The following is a 21,982-nucleotide window of genomic DNA, read 5'->3' as shown; positions in this document are numbered from 1 at the left end:
TAAGGAGGTGTCTGGTGTCTAATGAGGTGTTCGGCTCACACAAAGCACGTCATCCAATGGTTCTCAGCATCGGTCTGATGTCTGCACTCACACAAGCACAACTACGGACACACGCAGGTACCATACAACCTTGCAACACGCACGTTTTCCCCAGCGTGAGCCCATGGTCTCCCCGCACACACCAGTCCCCGTCGTCCTCCCCACTCCCCGAGCCTTTCCGCGCTTTTGGGGGCACAGCTGCTCCTGCGGAGTGACGTCCCTGCACCCAGTCCTTCTGCTGCAGCTGAGCAGAGATCTGCCATTTGAAGTAGCAAGCGCTTGGAGACACCGACTTTCCCCTGGCAGAAGGGCCTGCCCAGCCCTTCCATCTGGGATTTATCCAACAATAACGGCTTCTAGTCACACACGGCCTGGCAGAGCCCCCCAGCCTGCCCTGCTGTTACTGCCACTGTGGCGGTGCACTGTCTGTCTCCAGAAGAGGGGGTTTGTGCTTCATCCCTCCATCCGTTCTCCGAGCGTTTGCACAGCTTGAAACATAATGGAAAAATTCAAGAGCCGCTTTCTTTTCTTATTCATCAGAGCAGCCACTCCTCCTTTCCCTGGACCGTTAACATGTTCGAAGCAATGCCCACGCTTGTGATTTGTATCAGGAGTCAAAGTGAAAATGAAGATATTTATTTCTAAGCAGCACCTGCGCTATTAACCCAGGCCTGAGCACTTCAGTTATACTTACATGGCCACCAAAGGGGACAAGAGGCTGCAATGAAGGTGAGGGGAAGCCAGGCAGAAGATCAGTGGAAACACGGAGCACACAACTCAAAGAGCTCCTGACAGGAAGAGGTGGTGGTGCACGTCTGCATTCACAGTGCTCGGGTCCGGGCAAGGATGTGCTTGAACTCATCCCAGCCTCAAAGCTGGTCTTGGAGTTCCACAGACTCATGATAATAATAATAGATAACAGTATGCTATATAATGCTTCGTGAAGGTCTGAGAAGCTTCTCAGTCATGCAAGAGGGTGCATAAAGATGTGAGGAATTGGTATGAGATGCCAGCCTGGACCACTGGGCACAAAGAGGGTGGTCAGTGGCTCAAGGTCTACCTGGAGCCTGGCTCAAACATCTGCTCCTCAGCCTCGGCGCTGAGTGCAGACCCCAGGGCAGTCTCAGAGCCCACGGAGTGCTTCAGAGGGAGAAGCCAGAGTCAAGCCATATGGACCTGGTCAGGATGTCCATAGGAGGACTTCCAGCACCAGGGCTGGAGAAAGCCATCGTACATCACTCAAGCAAGGAATGTTGGAATTGTCCAAGGGCTCAAAGGAGCAGCAACAGTGGCACTGCACAGGCGCGGGTCCTGTCTGAGACACTAGCGGCATCTGGGATGTGGGTCAGGGTTTTTCTGTTCCACCCTTGGCAGTGACACAATGACAACGAAGGTCCTCAGCGAAGGCAGTGAAGTCCATATGGGCACGGAAAAGAGTCCACAGGAGGAAAACTGAGCATGAGTTCAACAAAGGGCAACTGAGAGGAGCTGAAATGGCTGCGAACACAGTCCCTTCTGCATGCCACCGTCACAGGAGAAAAGAGATGAGAGGGATCCTCTGCCCGCTGCAGAGCATGGGAACAGCCAGTGCAGGGTATGTGCAGGTGGACTCGCCTCCAGCCACCAGCTTCTCTCGCTCCTCCAGCTGGGACATCTTCCTTGAGAACAATCTCAGGATGCAAAGGCAGGTTGCAGTGCAAACAGAACAGAAACCCAGAGCAGCCCCAATTATGGAAAAAGGAGCTGTAAGGTGAAGAACCAGGTCCTCCAGCTTCTGCCCAGCTGCCCTGGTGCGTGGTTGGATTTTGTCTTCTACCTGGAGATCACCACATCAGGGATCCTGGGCTCTGGCTGAAGAGCGGGGACAGCAGGTGGTCCAAAATATGGCGAGTATTGTGCTGGCAACAGGAACCTTCCAGAAAAAAAGCTTCATGTGGTGGAAACACTGAATTTATGCAAACTGATAAGACTTCAACCACCACTAACCTTTCACACGGTGTTTCTCTACGCAGCAAGACTTCTTCAGCTCTGCTATCTGCCTTCCCTTAATAAAATTCTCACCCTTCACATGAAGGGACACTGCGAGAGCCAATCCCAGGTTACTCGACCCGTTCGGAAGTACTCCTGGTCCTGAGCTGAGCCGTGACCAGTGATCCCTGCCAGTACGCTCTGCCTCTCCCCATCCCTGGATTGGGCGCTCCTGGAGCAGTCCCATCAAACCAGTTTGAGCGCTACAGCACTCACGGCCAGCCCCTCTCCCCCAACACTGTGTCCCCTGTCCAGTGGGGCCACTGGGGTCCGGTTCTGCCCACCTGCCTGCGCACTCTCCGAGCCCTCTGTGGCTTCCAGGCAGGAGACACTTGTCCCAGCACCAGGAGGTCTGGCAGTAGGAATTAGATTCCTCGGTATGCTTAGATCAGACTTTGCAGACATGGGCTGTCCTCGCCAAAGTAAAGCTGTGCCCACCAGCCGCCCTGTCCCCAGAGCGCGGGCACGGCCGCCCGCCCTCCTCACAGGGACACGGTGTCCTCGGCCACCAGCACAGCGTGCAGAGCTCACCTGAGACAGCCCCCGAGCGCAGAGAGCTCGGCAGCCTTCCAGGGAAAGAAAATATATCCAGGTCTCCCTACACTTTATTATTATTTTTTAAATTTAGCATAAGCGGTTTCGAAGGCTGCTCGTCTCCTGCACAGCTGCGTCTGCCTGGAGGAATCTCCTGGAAGCCAGGTATTTCCAACAGCTTTTTTAATGAATCTTCCCATTCATGTCTGACCTTACAAAATGAAAATACCAAGGTCACAGTCGCATCCTAGTTTTATTACAACTGACCTGCAGGCAAATGATAGAACTATTACATAAACACTCTGATCCATGGATAATATCTTAAATAGAAGACGAAGTCAAACCAGGATACTGGACAAAATATTCTGAAGCTCTTTGAAGCAGTTATGTTCCTGAGCTCCATTTTACAGACAATAAGGTGACATCCCTGCACATCAGCTTTTTGATAATTTTTATACATTTCTCGATGGTACAAGAAAAAAAATAATAACCAGAGTTCACAATGTACAGTTCTTACACTATTTTCACAGCTTTGGAACACTATACACCTTTTTTTTTATTTTTTTTTTTTTAAATAAAGATATATTGCAACAAATGGTGCACCCTTTATAATAAGCCGTGTTCCATACGCTACACGTGTCCTGCCATACAGCCGCCCGCGCCACGGCACCTCACCCCTGAACCGGCCACCCGCGGCTCAAAGCTTCGCGTTTCCATTTCCCATCCGTCCAGAGCAAACCGGAGGCGCTGCCAGGGCCCCGCTCCGGAGGGTGGGCAGCAGGGAGCGCACCCCGGCGCTTGCCTGGGAGGCTCCATCTCGGCGTCAGCCCTGTGGCAGGCGCTTGGGCTCCCTGTCACCAGGATGGGAAATAGACCGTGATGACTGAAAGGTGGGGGCAGAGCCAGAGCACCTCCGCCTGCGTCTGTCTTTACCGGACCTGGGTCCCTGCGGTGCCCCCAGCCCACACCCCCAGAGGCTCGGGGCGCCCGAGGTCCCCCTACGGGGGATGAAGGCTGCCGAGACGAATCGCAGCTGCGGGGATTTGCCAAGCCTGAGAAAAGCTGCGTTTTCTGAGGCTATGGGCCGGGGGGGAGAATTACCTCTTTGGATACGCTGAGTATCTTGTTCAACTGATCCTTCCACGTGATTCACCAGAGCTGCTGGGAATGACCAGTTACTTCAGAAAGCTCTGCCTCCTCCACCTCGGGAAGACTTTAGCGCCTGCCCCGCCTGAGGAGCAGCCCCGCTGGGAGACCGTCCGGGGAGGGCAGGGGGAGGGCACCGCCCTGCACCCCAAGGGACCACGTCAGCCGCAGCCGGGGACCCGCTGCCACCGCCAAGCGGGAGATGCCAGCGCTGTACGCCTTGGGTGAGGGCGTCACCTCCACGGCCAGAGAAACGCCCAGTGTCCGTCCACACGAGCACAGCCTTGGCCCTCTGCTTGCCCAGCCCAGCAGCCGGGGCAGGGATGTGCTGGTCTCCAGTGCTCCCACAGCAGCCCAGTCTGTTCTCGGCAGCACTGGTTTGACGTGGGAAGCCCCTTCCTTGGGCATCCTGCCAGTACCGCCGCTTCCCGTCCCACTGCGTCTCGAGCCCTCTGCGTCCTGGGTCCCGTTTCGCCGCAGAGCTCTGACAGTAGGTCGCTGTAACAGTGACAAAGTCCTAACAAGTGGCTAAACTGGACAATTTGAAACAGAAATCAGAGACCCTGCAGCCTCCGTTGTACCCCTGGTATGCTCCCAAAGAGCCGAAAGCTGCAATGCTTTGGGGAAAAAAAATTAATTCGGGAACAATTAATCTTTGAAAAATATGTCAATTTAAAAAAAAAAAAAAGACTGATGCACTTTCTTACTGAGCAGAGGGCGAGGAGACGACAGCTTGCCTGGACTTGCTGGGTCAGCCCAAAGCCCACAAGGCATTAGAGGTGCCCTCATCTCCATCTGCACCAGTTTCAGTGAGGTTTGCTCTGGGGTGCAGTGACAAGCACTAGAGAGGGTCACAAAAGCGGTTAAACATGCCCAGAAGGTGGTGAACGAGGTCTCCAGCAAGCTAAGCAGAGCGTGACATTGGCAGGCGCGGGCGGCACGGAGCCCGGTGCGGCGGGGGACACCCGGCAGGGGACATCCCCACCATCCCGCTGGCGGCGAGAAGGAAGCGCTGAGGTTTGCTCTTGAGAGGGACACTGGGCTGGGAGGTGGCAGCGCTGCCGGGCTGGTCTCGGGTCAGCAAAAAGGCGCATCAGGGCTGGGGAGAGGGGAGAACAGGAGAAACGCGGGCCAGAAGTCACAGACATCCATTGGCGGCTCGTTAAAACAGCTGCAGACTTTGTGAACGGCACTCATCGAAGGCAAGGCAAAGCCAGCTGGCGGTGAGCACTGTGCAGCTATAAATCAGGTCACAAGCAGGTTAAATTCAATTGAGTAGTTTAATAATTCTTCAGGTCAAAGGTCTTATCTTACCAGGTAACAATTTACAGGACACCTAGTTAAGAGTGAAGAGTGGCTGGCTTGGTAAAAGGAGAAAGAATACATTATGTCCCATCTCTGAATAGTTTAATGTTAGCCTCTTTCAACGCAACATATTTTTGGTAAAGACATATTCACTATATTTAACATGATCTCTCTTTAACAGGAAGTTCAGCTGAGCACACTGTCCCCAGAAAGTACACTGCGACTGTAAAGCAACAGAATTTCATAGCAGTAAAATCTATTGCACTTTGTGAAGAATAAAATTCTCCTTTGCCTTTCTAGCTCCAGAAGGCAAAGCATCTCGTTGGTTAAGCACGTTCTTCTCCCTCCAGGCAAAGTCTCTTAATGTTCAGACAGACAACGCCTAACTTTTGTTTGTTTGCTTTTTATTATTACTTGAAACAACAATTGGAAGAGTTTGAGAGAAAAATCTTTCCAGTAGCTGCTGAGAAGTCTCCAAGTTTTGAGTCTAGAAATGAATTTTAGGTGCTATCCAATCACGGTCAACAAATAAATGTACTTATTTCCACATTTCATGAATATGTCCACAAAAGAGCAAGATGAGGTCTCTCTTTGACCAACACTAACACTGTGTGATCAGGTATTACAGGGATGCACTTTATATGTGACAACAGTATACAGACAGGATGGAAATAACACCAATATTATTGCACATGGTGTTTGGGCGAGCATTAAAAACACTGCAATATGTGATGAAAATTCTTTACAGCTTGTTTTCTCTCAGCCCTTTTTCTAGAGTTTGATGTAGCAGCAATATCAATCAACGTACATTGGAGAGCTGGGAGTTGCTGGCATTTGATCCAGGATTTTACAAACATAGCATGCAACATCCACTGTGCGTTCCTCATACATCAGGATGAAGGGATGTTTCTGGAATCAGATAAAGAGACAACACGGTTACGTTCACCCTTCTGACGCATGCTGGCTACCCCAGATAGAAGCTTAATGTATGGATTTGCCTGACGCAAGAACGCGGGGCTTGGTGGTGGCTGTAGGACAACAGGACACAGCCTGGTCCACGGGTTTTACACATGGGGAATCCCTAACGTGCAGGACGGAGGCGGGATGGGACTCCAGGGGTGCCAAAACTGCTGGGCAGGAGGCAGTGAGGGCGCAGTGTCAGCAGCGCCTGGCGGCTTTGTAGCATGGGCACGCACTGAAATCCTTTCAAGAGAGGTTTCGTTGTCAGCCGTGTCAGCAATGGGGAGACAGGAGCGATGGGGAGATACGGCTTACGGAGGTCAAACAGACGATCAGGTCCCAAGCCCAGTTGTGAACCCTGACCCTCTGCTCTGCCCCAGCGGCCGCACTGGCCGGACCCAACTCAGAGCCGCCGGGATGTAACGACACAGTGACCCTCCGGGCCAGGACACCAGGGAAAGTCCTTCCGTATCACACCACCACCACCAGGGACTCAGGCCGTGATTTCACACATCCCCTGAAGAGGTGGCTTCCAGATGCCCAGCGCTCCATGAAGGTGCATGGCTGCCAAGTGTGACTTATCCAGCCCAAAAGCCTCACTGCGTTCCCTCCTTTAGGACGCCCCCACCACAGACAGGCTCTGCTGGTGTCTCACTCCAGAGCCATGCTTTCAGGTCTCACTTTTGCCTGAGCACTCCCAACCTCGTTGTGTGGCCTGTGCCTTGGAGGCCTTCACCCGTGACAGTGCTGGCCAGCAGTTCAACAAGGCTCCTGCACGGTACCAGGACCTCAAGCAAAGGCAGCATTCACATGGCGCACCCAGCGTGCTTCTGCCTGAGCCTGCCCACGTCAGGGATCACCAACCCACGGCAGCGGGGCATATCCCTCCACGCTCATCTCCTGTGGTTATGTACAGGCACTAACGATCCCGGCCATCGCCATGACCACAGGCCAGGGACGGTGGCACAGAGGTGGTGCTCTTCCTCAGGCTGTGGAGCTGCACACCCTGCCCTGATGGCCCGAGAAGACAAGGAGCGACCTCGGACACGCGCCCCAGCTCCGCTCTGCGACCGGCACCGCCGCGACGGCCAGCACGGGCAGCCACGCTTCACACTCACCAGAAGCTCTTTATACTTTGGCCTTTTGGACTCGTCCTTTGTAAGGCTAAAGAAAGCAGAAAGAGAATTAGGAGAAGGTGGGATTGGGGAAATTGTTACAGACATCAAATGCAAATTTTGACACGACACGTTGAATCCACTGCTGTTGTGGTGGGATTCACCGCCTCCCAAACCAGTCAAGACCAGGAATGTGTTTTCTGGAAAACACATCCTTGTCATGCTGTGAGTGGCCACAGGGACTCCCTCCCTCCCCGCATGGGTGAACAGCAAGTGTGGCCACCAACAAATCCTGGGGAGGGAGCCCAAAGGAGCTGCAAGCGCAACGCCATCCCACCTGCCACTGCCTCCATACGGCAACGGGTCTGACAGCAGCATCACCACGCCTTGTGTTCAGCAGCCACTGGCCTGTCCTCCATCCATCGGAGGCAGGGGAGAGCCCGCGCTGCCTGTCAGGGCACAGACGGGTGACACAGGCACCTCGCCATTGTCTCTGCCTGCGTGGGCAGGCGTCGGGGCTGCAGCAGTCAGCGGACGCCCAAACCGCTCTGCAGGGCCAGGTCCGGGCTCCCGGCACTGGTGGCATATCCAGCACTGAGCAGGCCACGGCCACCGGGAAGGGACAGGAGAGGTGACGTGGCTGCCCACAGGCTGCCGGGGGACAGGGGAGCCCGGCTGGAAAGCGTCCCCTCCTGCGGGGCTCCGCCAGCACCTCGACCATCCGCCGGCCGCCCAGCCCCAGGCGGCAGCAAAGGCCACCTGAGCCCCCGCAGCAGGGGCCATGGTAGGGGACAGGAGAGGTGACAGGGACCAGAGGCAGAGGGGCTGCAGGACGGGGCTCGGCGATGTGCAGCACCAGCAGACCCAGCCCCCGGAGCCAGAGCTGCTCCGCCGGGAAGAGAGAGCAGGGCTGGAGCGTCTTGTCCAAACGAGGGGAGTCAAGGTCAATTCCCAACAGCTGCTTTTCCATCCCTGGCAGCTTCGGCTGGACCTTTCTCAAGCACCAGCACTACCACTGCGTGGACTGAAATTATTTGGAGAAGCAGAGGGTAATTAACGCCGGCGCTGGTTGGTCCTGTGACCTGCCTGCAGAGCTGTGCAGGGGCAGGGAAAGCCGCTGCAAACACATCCTCGCTTCAGGCTACCCAACAGCAATTCATTTTCTAACCTCAGAGAGTTTTGGGGTTTGAATAAGCTCCTCACAACACCTTTAAGGCAACTAGTCAGACCTTCAGCTCACAGACCAAGTTTTGCTCCGAAATTTCCATGCACGCTTCCACATAACCACAGACTGGTTTGGGTTGGAAGGGACTCCGGATCAGGGAGTGTAGCGACAGGATGAGGGGGAACAGTTTTTAACTGAAAGAGGGGAGATTTAGATGGGATCTGAGGAAGAAATTCTTTGCTGTGAGGGTGGTGAGCCCCTGGCCCAGGTTGCCCACAGAAGCTGTGGCTGCCCCATCCCTGGAGGGGTTCAAGGCCAGGTTGGACGGGGCTTGGAGCAACCTGGTCTGGTGGGAGGTGTCCCTGCCCAGGGCAGGGGGGTGGGACTGGATGAGCTTTAAGGTCCTTCCAACCCAAACCATTCTGTGATTCTATGAAAGTTACAATTGTCTAAAGCTGAGTCTCTCTGTCACAGAGCTTTGAGCTGGACACCCCTGTCCTGGGGATGTCCAGCATCAGAAGGTCCCAGAAGAGGAACACAGGTCGTCACACTGGTGGATCTCCTGTGTGCTTTGGCATTGGGTTAACAAAACTATGTTGACCACCTTCCACATTTTGATATGAATGATATTGAACCTTCATCAGAAAATTCCCAATTGGCCCTTAACCTACAGACCATGCACACTCCCCATCCAAGGATGGGCTGATGGACGGCCACAAGCCCCACCTCCACAAACCCTGCACACTCCCCATCCAAGGCTGACCATGCTGCAGAAGCCCTGCCCTCTCAGAAAAGCACCTCTAGTCTTGATCTTGACATGATTGACACAAGACATGAAGCCAACACCAAGCAAGCCACCCGCTGCAGGTCCTGACCGTCACTGTGCTGAGCAGAACTGGGTGGGAAGGCTCCTGGCTTTGCCAGGCAAAAGGCAGGACCAGTACAGATCCTCAGCCCCACCACGAGACAAGACTGCCAAGTGTCTTGGGCTTCTGCCTGCAGAAGAAAGGGCAAATAGCAGGTCTGGCCCCCGGCTGTGTCATACCAAGGAACAGAATGCAGAGGCCAGGCCCTTACCTGGGCACACAAACCTCCTGCCGTGGGTCTTCTCATGCCTCTCCTGAGCACAGACTCTCAGCAAATCTCTGCCCTTCAGCCCCCACCCAGACAAGTCTCCCATCACTCCCAAACAGTGAAACGTGAAAGGTCCTCACCCTCACATTGGCACAGGAGAAAGAAACTAAGTGCTTGGCACGTGACCCTTGCCGAATACCTAGCAATGACAAAACAAGCCAACTCCAAGTGCTTTCAGTAGGAAACACTTACCACAAGTTGACGAAGTTGATGAAACTTGGGGAGAACTCCCTTTCCTCTGAGTTACTCAGTTGCGGTGGGTCTCCTTTTACTACTTGTGTCAACTGGTCAAACACACTGTTCCACTTGGGGTAGGGGAATCGCCCCGTGGCCAGCTCATACTGCAGAGAGACAGCAACAGCACCAGGCAAGTTATACAAGGTAAGTTCCACCGGGGTAAGAAAATGTCTGCGAGGACCCTGAAGCTCCAAAAAGGAAGACTAAGATGAGATTCTTCATCCCGTTCCCTAGACGAAGCTCAGCTGAGAGAAGAGATGGGGAAATTTTACCCAACAGCAAGTTCTGCTGCCTACATTAGGAGAACCTCCAGATTTAACCTGGCTTAATGTGAACATACTTCCATGCTGACAATGTCTTCTCCTCCACTGACTATAAAATGAACCAAGACTCTTACTAGGGTGCTCAAAAGTAGGAGAGTGAAATCCTCCAGTCCCTTCCCAAGCATCCTACCGACCACTACAGAAAATGGATAATGAGAATCATACAATCATAGATCATCTCAAGTTGGAAGGGACCTGTAAGGATCATCAAGTCAAACTCCTTGCAGGACAATGAAAATGAGCATTTTAAAACGCCAGTGGGGAAGAGAAAAGCACTGATTCATACTTATTGCTTCTGCTTTTTCTACTTCACTACCTCAAGATGGGAAGATCTTTTCAATTTATCAACGTGTGCACCCAGCAGTCTGTGGTTAAGGCACAGAGGAATCAGCAATCGGGATCCACGATTAACTGAAGTCCTACACAGTTGAAGTACATCAGACGCCAGGCTGAGAGAGGCTTATTTACACCAGCCGGGTGCTCTGTTCTGCACCACCACACTCCCCATCCCTTCTCATCTGAGATTTTGAGGACAAAATTCATTTATGATCTGACACCTCTTCCCTGCTCACATCTCTTTTCTCTGCAAAACATCGCTGCAGCTAAATGTATCCTCAGGGGCTCAGGAGAGCCATCTGTCTTGAAGGGATTTACACTCTCTCTGAGCCAGGAGGTGCCCACTTCAATCACAACATGCAAATGCTTCACGGCAGCGGAGCTGCGCTTTGCTTCGAGCACGTCTTTGACACCAACCAACTCCATCACGCTGCAAAGCGCACCAAGCCTACCCACCAGGAACGTACCGCGCAGCAGAGGGTTTAACCCCCGCTCACTCACCAATGTAATTCCCAAGCTCCAGACGTCTGAGCGGACATCATAGCCTTGCCTGGATGCGCTGGGATCTATCCTTTCAGGCTGAAACAGGAAGAAGGACCAGTCAAACACCGAGCCGTGCAGGAAGGAATGAGAAGCATCTGCAAACCTAGAAAAAACTCTAAGTTCATCCCGCTGGGCAGAGCCTGGCACATCCCTAGAGGCAAACTTGTTGCCAGGGCAGATGTTCAGCCCCTGCAGAGAAACATCTTAACATCAAACATTGATTTTATGGGGGCACAGTGTAAAAGGTGATCTGAAACGGCAATTCAGCACAGTCCAACCGCTGTTGGTTTTTCTTCTTTTCTACACGCAGCGTGAACAGTTGTAATTGTCTATTTGTTTAGTTCTGTTTTAAGTTCGGCTCCCTTTAACACGAAGTCTTACTTTCTTTGTTTTTACAGCAAAGTTGGCCCGAGGGAATCATAACAACAGGAATAAACATCTCATTCACCAGGCCAAGGAGCTGAGGTTTAGCAGAGTCTACCAGAATTCTTCTGAGGTTGCTTAACCTCAGGAGGTATTAAAAACAATGCATTTTAAGAACAGCTCTTCTTTACAAGGTTTTGGGAATCCCTTGAAGGCAACTATGATGTTACAAGTTCTTCAGACATCAAAAAAGTTTTCTGTAGAAAAAAGTATCGAGCCAGGCATGGGTGATTTGCACCTAAAAGCGAGTTATCCAGAGAGGTGAACCAGCACAAAACATCCTTATGCTTTGCATGTCATCTTTATGAGAAACCTCAATTCTGCCTTCTTTTGTTAAAAATGCAATAATTAAAATGTCAAAAGAAACAGAGTCTCATTCAATTTTGACTACAACAACAATAAAGGCACCTGAATTGCAATAAAATACTAAATTATCGGGTACAGGAAACACTACGAAAGCCCTGGTTGCTTTGTAAGCTACATTTTTATAGAATTTCGTGGCAGATACCAGCTGAAGAGTGCCATGCAATGAATGAAGCCCCTTAGTGCAACCTCAGCCCTCCAGTGGACCACCACATGAGAAAACTACCACGTTCCCACAGTACCTCCCAGCCCCCAAACCCTCATGGCGTTTCTGGCTGCTCTGCCTTGCTGCCAGCTCTCCTCTTTGCAGCCCACCACTCCCACGCGGCTGTCCCAGCTGTGACTGCTTCCACACCTCTCCCATTCTCTCCGTCACCGGGATCTTCTCCGAGAAGGAAACTTGCCCAGGCCACCACCCATGCATACCCGCATAGAGAAGGGAGAAGTTTCCACCAAGGTTCAGTGGTTCCACATGTGGCTTCTCCTACAACCAACCCTCGTCTCCACTGCTCCTCAGGAGATGGTACGTTGCCTTCCCAGCGCAACTGATGAGTTTTATCATCCTTACTCCCAGTTACAGCTTTGGAACAGGCTGCCTTTCCCACCCTCCCAGGTCTGCCCTTCACTTTGCTTTCATATGCTTTGGTTGTGCTTTCCATTCATCCAAAGCTCATGTATTAGTTATTCCTCTCAGGACTCGGATGGAATTTTCAATAATTCTGAAGGGAGGGTGTGCAAAATAACAAAATTACTAAAATTCACCTCTCTTAAACCTACCATCAGCCCTTCCCATGCTCATCTTGTAGCTCAGTCAAAACCAACCACATCTATATTGCAGGTATACTCATGCTTTTAACTGCTCACAACCCAGCATCCTGCCTTTGCTGGATGAGTTCAGTCTTTCCATACCGGGTACATCATACCAACAGGCTGCCAATGAGCTGATAAAGAATTAAGAGCTAATACAATAACCCATTTCTTTAGATACAGAGAACAGAAACGCAATGACAACTTCTCCACAATTTCATAGCTAAAAGAGTGGGAAAAGTACGTGAAATCAGCAAGAGGGGTGAGAACCTGAATGGAAAAATGTGTATTCCCAGCCCCTGCTACTTGCTCATTTGAGGGGAGGAAGAATTGACAAGCGGCAGACATTGAGCATCTGGATGCTCTTGGGTGTATCAGGCAGTTACTGGACATTGCAGTGAGAAGCAAAACATCTCAAGGAGGAGCCCGTGGGTGAGCACTGGCTCACACTCAAGCTCAGGAAGGACAAGAGAAGCTCAGACTTATAAATCAAAGCTGTCCCCTGCTCGGAAGTAACATGTGGAATAACATCACCTAATGGGCACAGAAAAAGTCAAAATGGTCTCAGTGATGTATTTCTGTGAACAAAATATTCCTGAGAAAGCAAACAGAAAATGCCAGCAGTGGGAAGGTGGACAGAAGAACATGGCATCAACAACAGACCAGCATTAGATGTGGCTGAGTAGGCATCTCCTCTGTCCCCTTGTACAGAAGGTGACAGACTGAAAAGGAATTTCCAGGGACTCTCATCAATCATGCTCACGAGTGATGCTGTGTCTACCCTGCCCTGCCCCAATGCCATGGGCAGCACGATGGACCTGCCCCTCCCCACCAACCTTGTTTGCCTACGGCCCCCACACAGCCCCCCCCAGCATCCCCGGGCCTCAGGCCCCAGAAGAGCCAGACCCCATTGGCCCAGCAGCGTGCCTGGTACTGCGCTGCCTTGATTGCAGCCCTGCAACACCAGTCCCTCTGTGCAAAGCTCTCCTTGCATCTTCTTGCCTCCAACCCCTCCTGCCAGACGCTGGTGGCTCCTCCTGCCTTCTTGGTTCCCAGCAGCAAGAGTGGGTGTCAAGCAGACCAAGCTGTCCCTTCCCTGTCCCTCAGGCGGAGGGAGGTGACTCTCCCTCTCTCTACTCCGCTCTCATGAGACCCCACCTGGAGCACTGCATCCAGCTCTGGGCTTCCTAGCACAAGGCAGACATGGACCTGGTAGAGTGGGTCCAGAGGAGGCCACAAAAATGGTCAGAGGGCTGGAACACCTCTGCTGTGAAGACAGGCTGAGAGAGTTGGGGTTGTTCAGCCTGGAGAAAAGAAGGTTCCAGAAGACTTCATTGCAGCTTTTCAATATATAAAGAAGGCTTATAAGAAAGACAGAGAAAGACTTTACCAGGGTCTGTAGTGACAGGACAAGGAGCAATAGGTTCAAACTGGAAGAGGGCAGGTTTAGATTGGACATAAGGAAGAAATATTTTATGATGAGGACAGTGAGACACTGGAACAGGTTGCCCAGAGAAGCTGTGGATGCCCCATCGTTGGAAGTGATCAAGGTCAGGTTATACAGCACTTTGAGCAACCTGATCTAGTGAATAGCAAGGGGGTTGGACTATATGATCTTTGAAGGTCCCTTTCGACCCAAACCATTCTAAGATTCAATGATTTGATGATTGTATTGATGCTACCTGTGCTGCAGGCCACTATGGACCACTGCCCCACAGCAAGGCAGCTCTCCGGGGGCATGGTCGCTATCCATGCCAGGCCACATGAATTTTGGCAACAGAAGATGGATTCCCTGGCTGGCGCGTACCTTCCCACCATGAAATTACTTCACAGGAACAAGGACCACCTCGTGACAAGAGACTGTCTCTTTAGTCCCACACACATCACCATGGGGCCCATGAGATGGACGCTGGTGCGCGGGAACACCAGTGAGTGGCTTGACCCTGCGTGCTGCTGGGGACACATCACCATGTCTGGAGGCTGCTACCAGGGACCAGCCAGTACAGGGCCACACAAAATTATGGGAATGCCAGCCTTGCCAGTGCCGGGGCTCCCACACCGCGGATCCACAGGGAAGTGCCGCAGCAGAGTACAGCAATTCACAGCCTGCAGAAGAAGGATTCATTTTCCATGCAGCACGGTGAATTACGGGACTGCCTGGAGAGCAGGTAGTTTGGTCAGGGAGTGAAGTACTAAAAGGTTGTGTGTTACAGGGACTGGTGAGGTAGGTGGCACTGATGAGACAGAGCTGCTCCAAAGCACCCACGAAGGGGTAGCCTTCTACCACGACCCAGCAGATGGAGCAACAGGGACCTGGCCCTAGACCCTGGTGGCACAGTTAAAGGGAAAGCAGAATGGACCAAAATAAATCCTGTCTAAATAGAGAGCAAAAGAATCCTAGGAATTTTCCATGGAGATGACATGGGAGCAATTAACACCAACGAAGGAAGAGTCAGCACGTCACACTCCAGGCACCTGGAACGAGGGCTGCAGACAAAGCCTGGCTCCTGCCAGGTGACCTAACGCCAAGCGCAAGCCAGGAAAGGAACCGGCTGAGATGGAGACCCTCTGCTGGATGTGCTGACAGTGAAGAGGCAGGGTATGAATGCATCGAAGAAGGGTGCAGGCTGTCATGGGGCTTCTCTGCATTTCAGCGTCCACCTCGGCACCAGCATCTTGACTGAAAAAACGAGCAGAATCGGGCAGCACTGATCCTCTCTCGCCTCCAAGCCACCAGCCAGGCAAACACAGGCAATTTGGGGTGTGACACAAGGACAGATGCACACACGTATCCCCGCAGCCTTCAGCTGTTTCATGTTGCTGAAGAGCAAAGCAGCATTTCTGGGAAAACCCAGTTCTTGAAGCCCTGATCTGGATTGTCACTGGTTATACAATCAGGGAATTTTATCCTGCATGCACTGCGAACTCAAAACTGCCTCCATGGCATTGAAATGTACATAACAAATTCTTATTTGCCACTTAGGCCAATGTGTCCCTAAACTAGAAGAAAATGAAAGGTTACCAGGAGATAAGAATGACCAGAAAGAGCTAAATTTTTGCAATACAAAAAGCAGAACAAAATCTACATGACACAAGCTCTCCCTCTGCTCCAACCACGGGGAACAGACGGATGCGAGACGGAAGCTGCCAGCCTCTGTTGGAGACTATCTTCTCACACTGAAAAACACGTGAAATGAAGTCCAGTGACCTTGCTGGCGCTGGCCTATGGCAGGAGCAAGGTGAAGCACCGCAGACCTGGAAGCGGGGCTGGGGGGTGCAGCTGCAGCATCAGCTGTGCCAAATTCAGCTGCAAAGCATACAGGGAGCCAGGAACCGGGCCTGTCAGAGCTGACAGACCTTCACTGCCCTGACGCAAACTGGATACGAGTCTCGCACCAACAGTCAAGGCTCCCTAGCATGTTGTTCTGCTGCTGTGTTAACCGAAATACCACATGGGTATTTGTTTAGGGATGCTCAAGACAAAAATGCCGACTCCCCCGCGGTGGTGACCCCGTTACTGTGGCTTTCTCGTTTGGTGCCCCACAAGGGTTCGCAGAGAGAAGCACCTGTCGCTGCCCAAGCGATTTGGCTCTTGGGGCCAACTCCAACCCGAAGCCACAGCAAGGAGGGGAGCGATGTCTCTGAACAGCTGCCTGCACGCGTGTACAACAGCAATGCCAACCATCTTTAGGACCATAAACAACTGGTTTGGGAAATTCTTCTGCTGTTCAGTACAGGAAAATGTTGTCACTCTCCCCTGCACACCCCAGCGGAGCACAGGGCAGCAGCCAGCGTCAGTGCCACAGCGTGGCCCAGGCTGCGATGCAAGCGATGGGCACAAAGTGGGGCAGGCGAGGAGGCACCGACTCACTGGGCTCTCGGACCTGCTTCTCCTGTCTCCTCCTCCTCCTCCTCCAGAGTGTGAGGATGCTGCACACAGCTCCCTCTCGTCTGCTCGCTGAGACCTCCAAATGTTTCATTCCTGCAAGCCCCTTCCCTGACTTCTCCACAGGGCTGGGCTGGCAGTTCAGACCCGGTAAGGCTGAGGACGAGCCTGACTGCTCACCTCCCTGCGAGACGCTCACCACCAGCCCCGCGGACACAACCACCATCTCCAGAAAGGAGAGGACAGGCAGTCCTGCTCTGTGAGGGGACTGTTCTCAAGGGAACTCACTGTGCTGGTTCTTGTGCACACCTCGGTGGCCAAGGTGAAGCCCTACGGTAGGTGCTGGAGCTCCAAACTGATGTGAACTCCCATCCACTCCTCCTGGCTGGTGTTACTGCTCTGCTCTATGGGGAGTTTTGAGGTTCTCACTTAGGTGACACCGATCTCCCTTTGGTGACACCAAATTCTTCTTCTGGCTGTTAAAGAGGTGAGGTGTCTCATTTCATGTGGATCTCAATTTTTATGTGCAATGAAGCTTAACAAGCTTTCTGGATCTCCTCCTGGGCACGTAGGAGCTCACAGAAGGTGACCTCAGTGCTGCAAAAGCCTCAGCCTAAGAGCACAGATGTGAGTCATTCACACGAGCAAGCGAGGCATCGCAGTCGCACTGGGACGGATAAAGTCTTGTCTACAGTTATAGCCCTGCTCTCCAGTACTAGGTGACTGACAAAGCTATTAACGCTTTGTTTTCTCTGGACCCGTATCACAGCACCAATTGCCACCGAGGGCGTGCAGCGTCCTACGCGGCAGCCCAGCCTGGATGCAGGGGGAGACACGGCTCCTCATCCAGCGTGTGACGCAGCAGAGCAAAGGACACACAGCATGATGGGTGGAAGAGCTGACAGGGAAGGGGAGAACATGAGCTCTTCTGTCTTTGCTGGCTAGGTGGATCTGCCACTTCCCCCGGCTCCTCGGTCTACCACCTCTCGGAGAGCAGCAGTAACAGTGTCTCTGTGTGCACCGCTTCTACACCTTCTGAAGAAAAACACTACCTAAGAGGTAAGAGTATTATTATTGACAAAAAACACTTCAGCCAAAATATTCATCCCCGCTTGGACCTTTTGCATTCAGGCTTTCCTTCCAAAATCCCCTCTGTTCTTTGATTTCCTGTCCCCCCCCTGGTCAGCCATGGAGCCTGTGGCTGCATGGAGATTATCAGCAGAGATCATGTTTCTAGAGAATGGCCTTTCCTCCCCTCCTATTTCCTCTACATATTTACTCTGAGAGAATGTTTCATTTAAAAACTTCTCCGGCAGCTTTTTCCAGGTGGAGACGCTGGTTTCCGTTCACATGGGATTACCGTCCCCTCCCAGCTGGCTTTCCTAGCTGCGTTTGAATTCCTCCATCTCAATAGCAGGAAGATCCCAGGAAAGCGATGGACTGGCGGACGGCAGACACTTGCGAGGCACAGAAAGATTGGCAGGAACATTAATGAAGGCAACGAGGTCCCGTTGGGCTTGGCACAGCTTATTCTCGATGACCTTCTTCGTCTTGTTAAAGAAAGTAAATGCGTGGCTGTAATAAACTCGAACTAGTGCGATGCATTGTCTGGGCTGCCACTAAATCAAGCATCAGTAATTTGCGTTAGGAAATGGCTTCACTGATAGAGTTCAGAGTGTAACTGTTGTTAAAAGGACTCTATTGCGTGGGAAAAGGATCTATAATGGGACCTCAGTGTTGTCTTCCCTTGGCCTATGGCTAATAATATCCATGAAAATATAAAATTAGCGTTGCTAAGTTCTCCGTATTATAAAAATATTGCTAGTGTGACAAATAAGGCTTCCTGAAGAATTAAGTGTGATGTGAATGTTTGGTAAGCTGGGGTCAGGCCGGACGCTGACCCACTCGGCCAGACACAGGACAAGCAGCACCCCGGGGTGACAGACAGGCTCCTAGAGAGGGACAGGAGGGCTCCCAGGGGACCCTCACGATTAAAGCTGTGTAGCTGGGGCAACGTGCTAGGAACTGCGGCTCTTATTATATGCTCCGCAGATGAAAGAAACGCTGGAAGTTTGCTGAATTCCAGGGTCTACATTTGTAAAAACCTGGGGGGCGTGTTATAGCATAGCCATAAAATACAATCCAATCCGCCTTAAGATGATAAGCCGCTCAGTCGCTAATCTCTCCTAAGAAAAGCTTAAGAGGTGACTACATCAGAGTCAGAAAGTTCCCACTGGGGAAAGAAGCTGTGGCAAGTACTGAGTAGTCAATCCTGCAAACAAAGCAGGAACAAGAGCCCATGGCCATCCATTAAAACAAGACATTAAAAAAGATGGTATCAGGAGCATAACTAATGACCAGGACAACTTCATGGGCACTGTGGTAGATTCTCCAACGCTTGAAGAGGCATCTTTAATGCAGGACAGAATCTTTGGAGGGCTTCTGCCTCTGGCGTTGCTTTGGAAGGCCACACTTGAGTACCCAGAGCTCGACGCAACCCCTCAATGCCATCCCCATCGCTGCTTCCAACAACTTTATTAAATAGATTAACAGGGCCAAGCTCCGGCGAGGCAGCAGTTTTGGAGGGCTGTAAGGGATTGTTTCAGCGCTGCTAAGTAACTTTGTCACAGAACCTCACTGAGGGCCTGACATTTTGGTGGGGATGCTCTAGAAGTCCTTGAAGTAATTACAAAAGACTGAATTGCAGGAAACCCAGTTATTTTTTCACAGCCTTAAAGCCTAACCAACGCACAAGCCTCCAAACACATGTTGAAAAGGAAAGGAGTCCAGCAGGAAGCAGTGCAATGGGATCTGCTTTGGCAGGGGGTTGGACTAGATGATCTCCAGAGGTTCCTTCCAACCCCCACCATTCTGTGATTCTGTGTGATTCTGATCCTAGAGGACTCTCTGATGCAGCAGAGAGAGGGAACCAAGAGAGGGTCCCAGAGATGAAGTTACACACATCCTAACCAAAAATAAAACATAACGAGATGCAGATAGTCATCAGCAAAGGTGAATCATCGTGTGGCAAATGGAGTCACTAGAAGTATGAGCCTTAAAATTTGGTTTCTCTTTCTAAAAGATGTCTTCCATTCAACCAGAAGCTGTTGGTCCGGGCACAGGATCAGGAGGCTTCCCTGGCTGCGTTCAGTAGGCTGTCCTTCTGGCCTCCTCACCCCAGAAAGTTTCTACCTGCAAAGCACAGCCCTCACCCCCAGCTCTAATCTTGGCCCCATCCACATTATGGGAAATCAGGAGCTTTTGCACTCCACGAATGCCTGATCCTGAACCAGGCGGGGTGCCCTGTGTGCCCCACCACCAAGGGTCACGCCGCAGCAGGGAACAGAAGGAGGAGGTGGAGTCCAGACTCAGTTGCATCCAGACCGTGATGCCCGGGGTAGGCTCTGTTGGGGATTAAAACAGTTTACTTACAGAACATTATATAATTGTGTCATCCTTAAAATTAGGTTGAATTGAAACTTGAGTGGCTTTGCTTGGCACGAATTATTTTGCTTGGCATGAGTGATGAGTGTGGATGCCTTGGGCCACAAACCGTAACTTCAGCTGAACCTTTGCTTGGTTGAAAAGGAGAAGTACTGGGAGTCTTGCACAACGAGATGAACTGGACCAAGCCTATAATTCAAGGAAAGGACCTTCAAAGAAAGAGAGAAACCATTCCATCTGAAGTCAACAGAAAATAGATGAGACCCAAGTGTGGATAAGATGGGAGTATGATGAAACTGCATGAGTAGATAACATTCGAAAGATGGCTATTAAATCTATTTAAAGATTATTAAACAAACTGATTGGACAAAAAGTCAGCGCATGTTGCGTGAACAGACGTATGAACACCTTAAAAGGCACAGGGAAACAATCAAGGGGGGGTGTCTTCAGAGTTACCCAGCTCGAGCTGCAATAAACCAACTCTGTGGCAGAACCGAGGGTCCGAACCCTTCTTTACAGTCAGAGGCTAAGACTGGACACAGCAGCACCTGGACTCCTCTCGGAGAAGGAGTTTAGAAAGCAAGGGGGTCCAGTCTGAACCTCGCCACTCAGCAGGAGGGTCTTCTCAGACTCTTCTAGAACAGGCTGGTGCTCCAGCAGCTCCAGCAGCCCGCGCCATAGCAAAAGGATTGGACAGTCCCCCTGCAAAACACTCACGTGTCCTCCTGAAGAGAATCCCACCAGCCTCACCTGCACGAGCAGCGAGAGCCAAACAGGCTTCGGGGGGATGGGAGACCTGCAGACCTGGGACCTGCACAAGCCTTTGCTTCCTCCCTGCCCTAAGGAGCCTTGCCCATCCCCTTCTTCATCTTCACTGCCCTGACAATCACGTCCTGCTGTTTGTGGCTTCCAATTAGCCCTTCTTGCAGCTAATCACGGTGGCAGCGGGGGCTCCCCTGGGCTGCCCCAGCACAGCCAGCTGTGCCCTGCACAGGGCAAACCCAGGGCAAGCAGGAACTGCTGCTGTTTCCAGCTGAACCTCCAATGCCTCCCGAGGGCAACCATCTCCCAAACCTGACTTTTAGGCACTCCCCATGTAAATTCTAGTGGCCAAAACAACAATTTTTCCCCGCTTTGAATATACTCCTCCACAAAACTCCCGTCCTGCCTGCAATACTTCTGGCCAAACAGTCTGCTTACGCAGGCGGCTGCTGACACGTTTCCCCTGGTTTATAGAAACCCCCTGTGCGGGGGAGCACCCGCACGGGTGAGGAGGAAAATCCCGTCCTGCCGGGGTGGAGGTGCCGACACAGAGACAGGAGCTCAGCCCTGCAGCCGCTGGGCACGGGCTCTGCGCCGCCTGATGCCAGGAGCAAAGTTTGGACAGGAGAGGTCCCACGCTGGGCAGACCTCGTGGACAGTTTTAGCCGGTGAATGAGTAAGCGGAGGTGACGTTCTCAGCTGAAGCCCCGGAAGCAGTAGGGTGGCAGCAGAAGCACGCAAGCGGGGAGGGCTGTGCTTAGAGCTCAGGCATCTGCCCCAGCATTCGCCACGCCGTGGCTGGCAGCGCCTGGGTCCAGTCCCCGCCGCTCGCAGAGGGATGGTGCCACATGTCTCCCAGTCTCCTCCCAAATGTCTTTTCAGTCATAAACATTATGGCTGGGTGACAAGTTTCAGAGGGGAGGAAAAAGAAGGGGGGAAAAAAAAAGTCCAACAGACATCAATACTCAGGAGCATCCAAGAGGATTTTAGCTGCGTGAATTCAAACGAAGAGCCTGCCTGTTCAGATCAATGAATGGCTCAACCTGATGAAAACGTGGGCACTGGGTCAGGACTGCGAAGCTGAAGTACAGGCTCTCGCTCCGGCTCTGCTTGGGTAAAGGATCCTGAGAGCTCCTGCATCCACACAGCCTCTATGTGTGCAGGAAGCAGGGCTCAGAGCCGTCACTGGCATCTGCCTTGGGAATTTTTCCTTTTCCGCACATGAGCCATCCAAGCGCGGGGACACAGCCTCTCCCCAGCCCCGAATGCTGATGCCAGTGAGCGCCCATCTTTGCCAGGGAGAAATGAGAAGCAGGAGACACCCCGAGCTGCAGCACTGCAGTGACGGGGCTCTGCGCTGGCCCTCTGTTTCTGCACAGGCAGGGACAAGCAGAAGTGCGTCTGCTGGGACACGGGTCATGCGTTTGCACCA

General features: G+C 52.2%; 1 protein-coding gene across 5 annotated transcripts in view; it reads right to left on the bottom strand.

Moving 5' to 3' along the window:
- Nucleotides 1-2,835: 2,835 nt before the first annotated feature.
- MAP2K4 (mitogen-activated protein kinase kinase 4) overlaps nt 2,836-21,982 on the bottom strand; it is a 106,519-nt gene continuing 87,372 nt past the window's right edge. For all 5 annotated transcript variants that reach the window (XM_074607131.1, XM_074607130.1, XM_074607134.1 and 2 more), the window contains 4 exons: nt 10,824-10,901; nt 9,619-9,767; nt 7,131-7,176; nt 2,836-5,961 (listed from right to left, as the gene is read on the bottom strand). In XM_074607131.1, the coding sequence (XP_074463232.1) occupies nt 5,848-5,961; nt 7,131-7,176; nt 9,619-9,767; nt 10,824-10,901 (387 nt within the window). In that variant the 3' untranslated portion in view covers nt 2,836-5,847. The remainder of the gene's footprint in view (nt 5,962-7,130; nt 7,177-9,618; nt 9,768-10,823; nt 10,902-21,982) is intronic.

Source organism: Larus michahellis, chromosome 14, assembly GCF_964199755.1.
Source record: "Larus michahellis chromosome 14, bLarMic1.1, whole genome shotgun sequence".
In the NCBI taxonomy this organism is placed as follows: Eukaryota; Metazoa; Chordata; class Aves; order Charadriiformes; family Laridae; genus Larus; species Larus michahellis.
The sequence above is the reverse complement of the archived record's forward strand: the minus strand, read 5'-3'. Positions and strand labels throughout refer to the sequence as shown.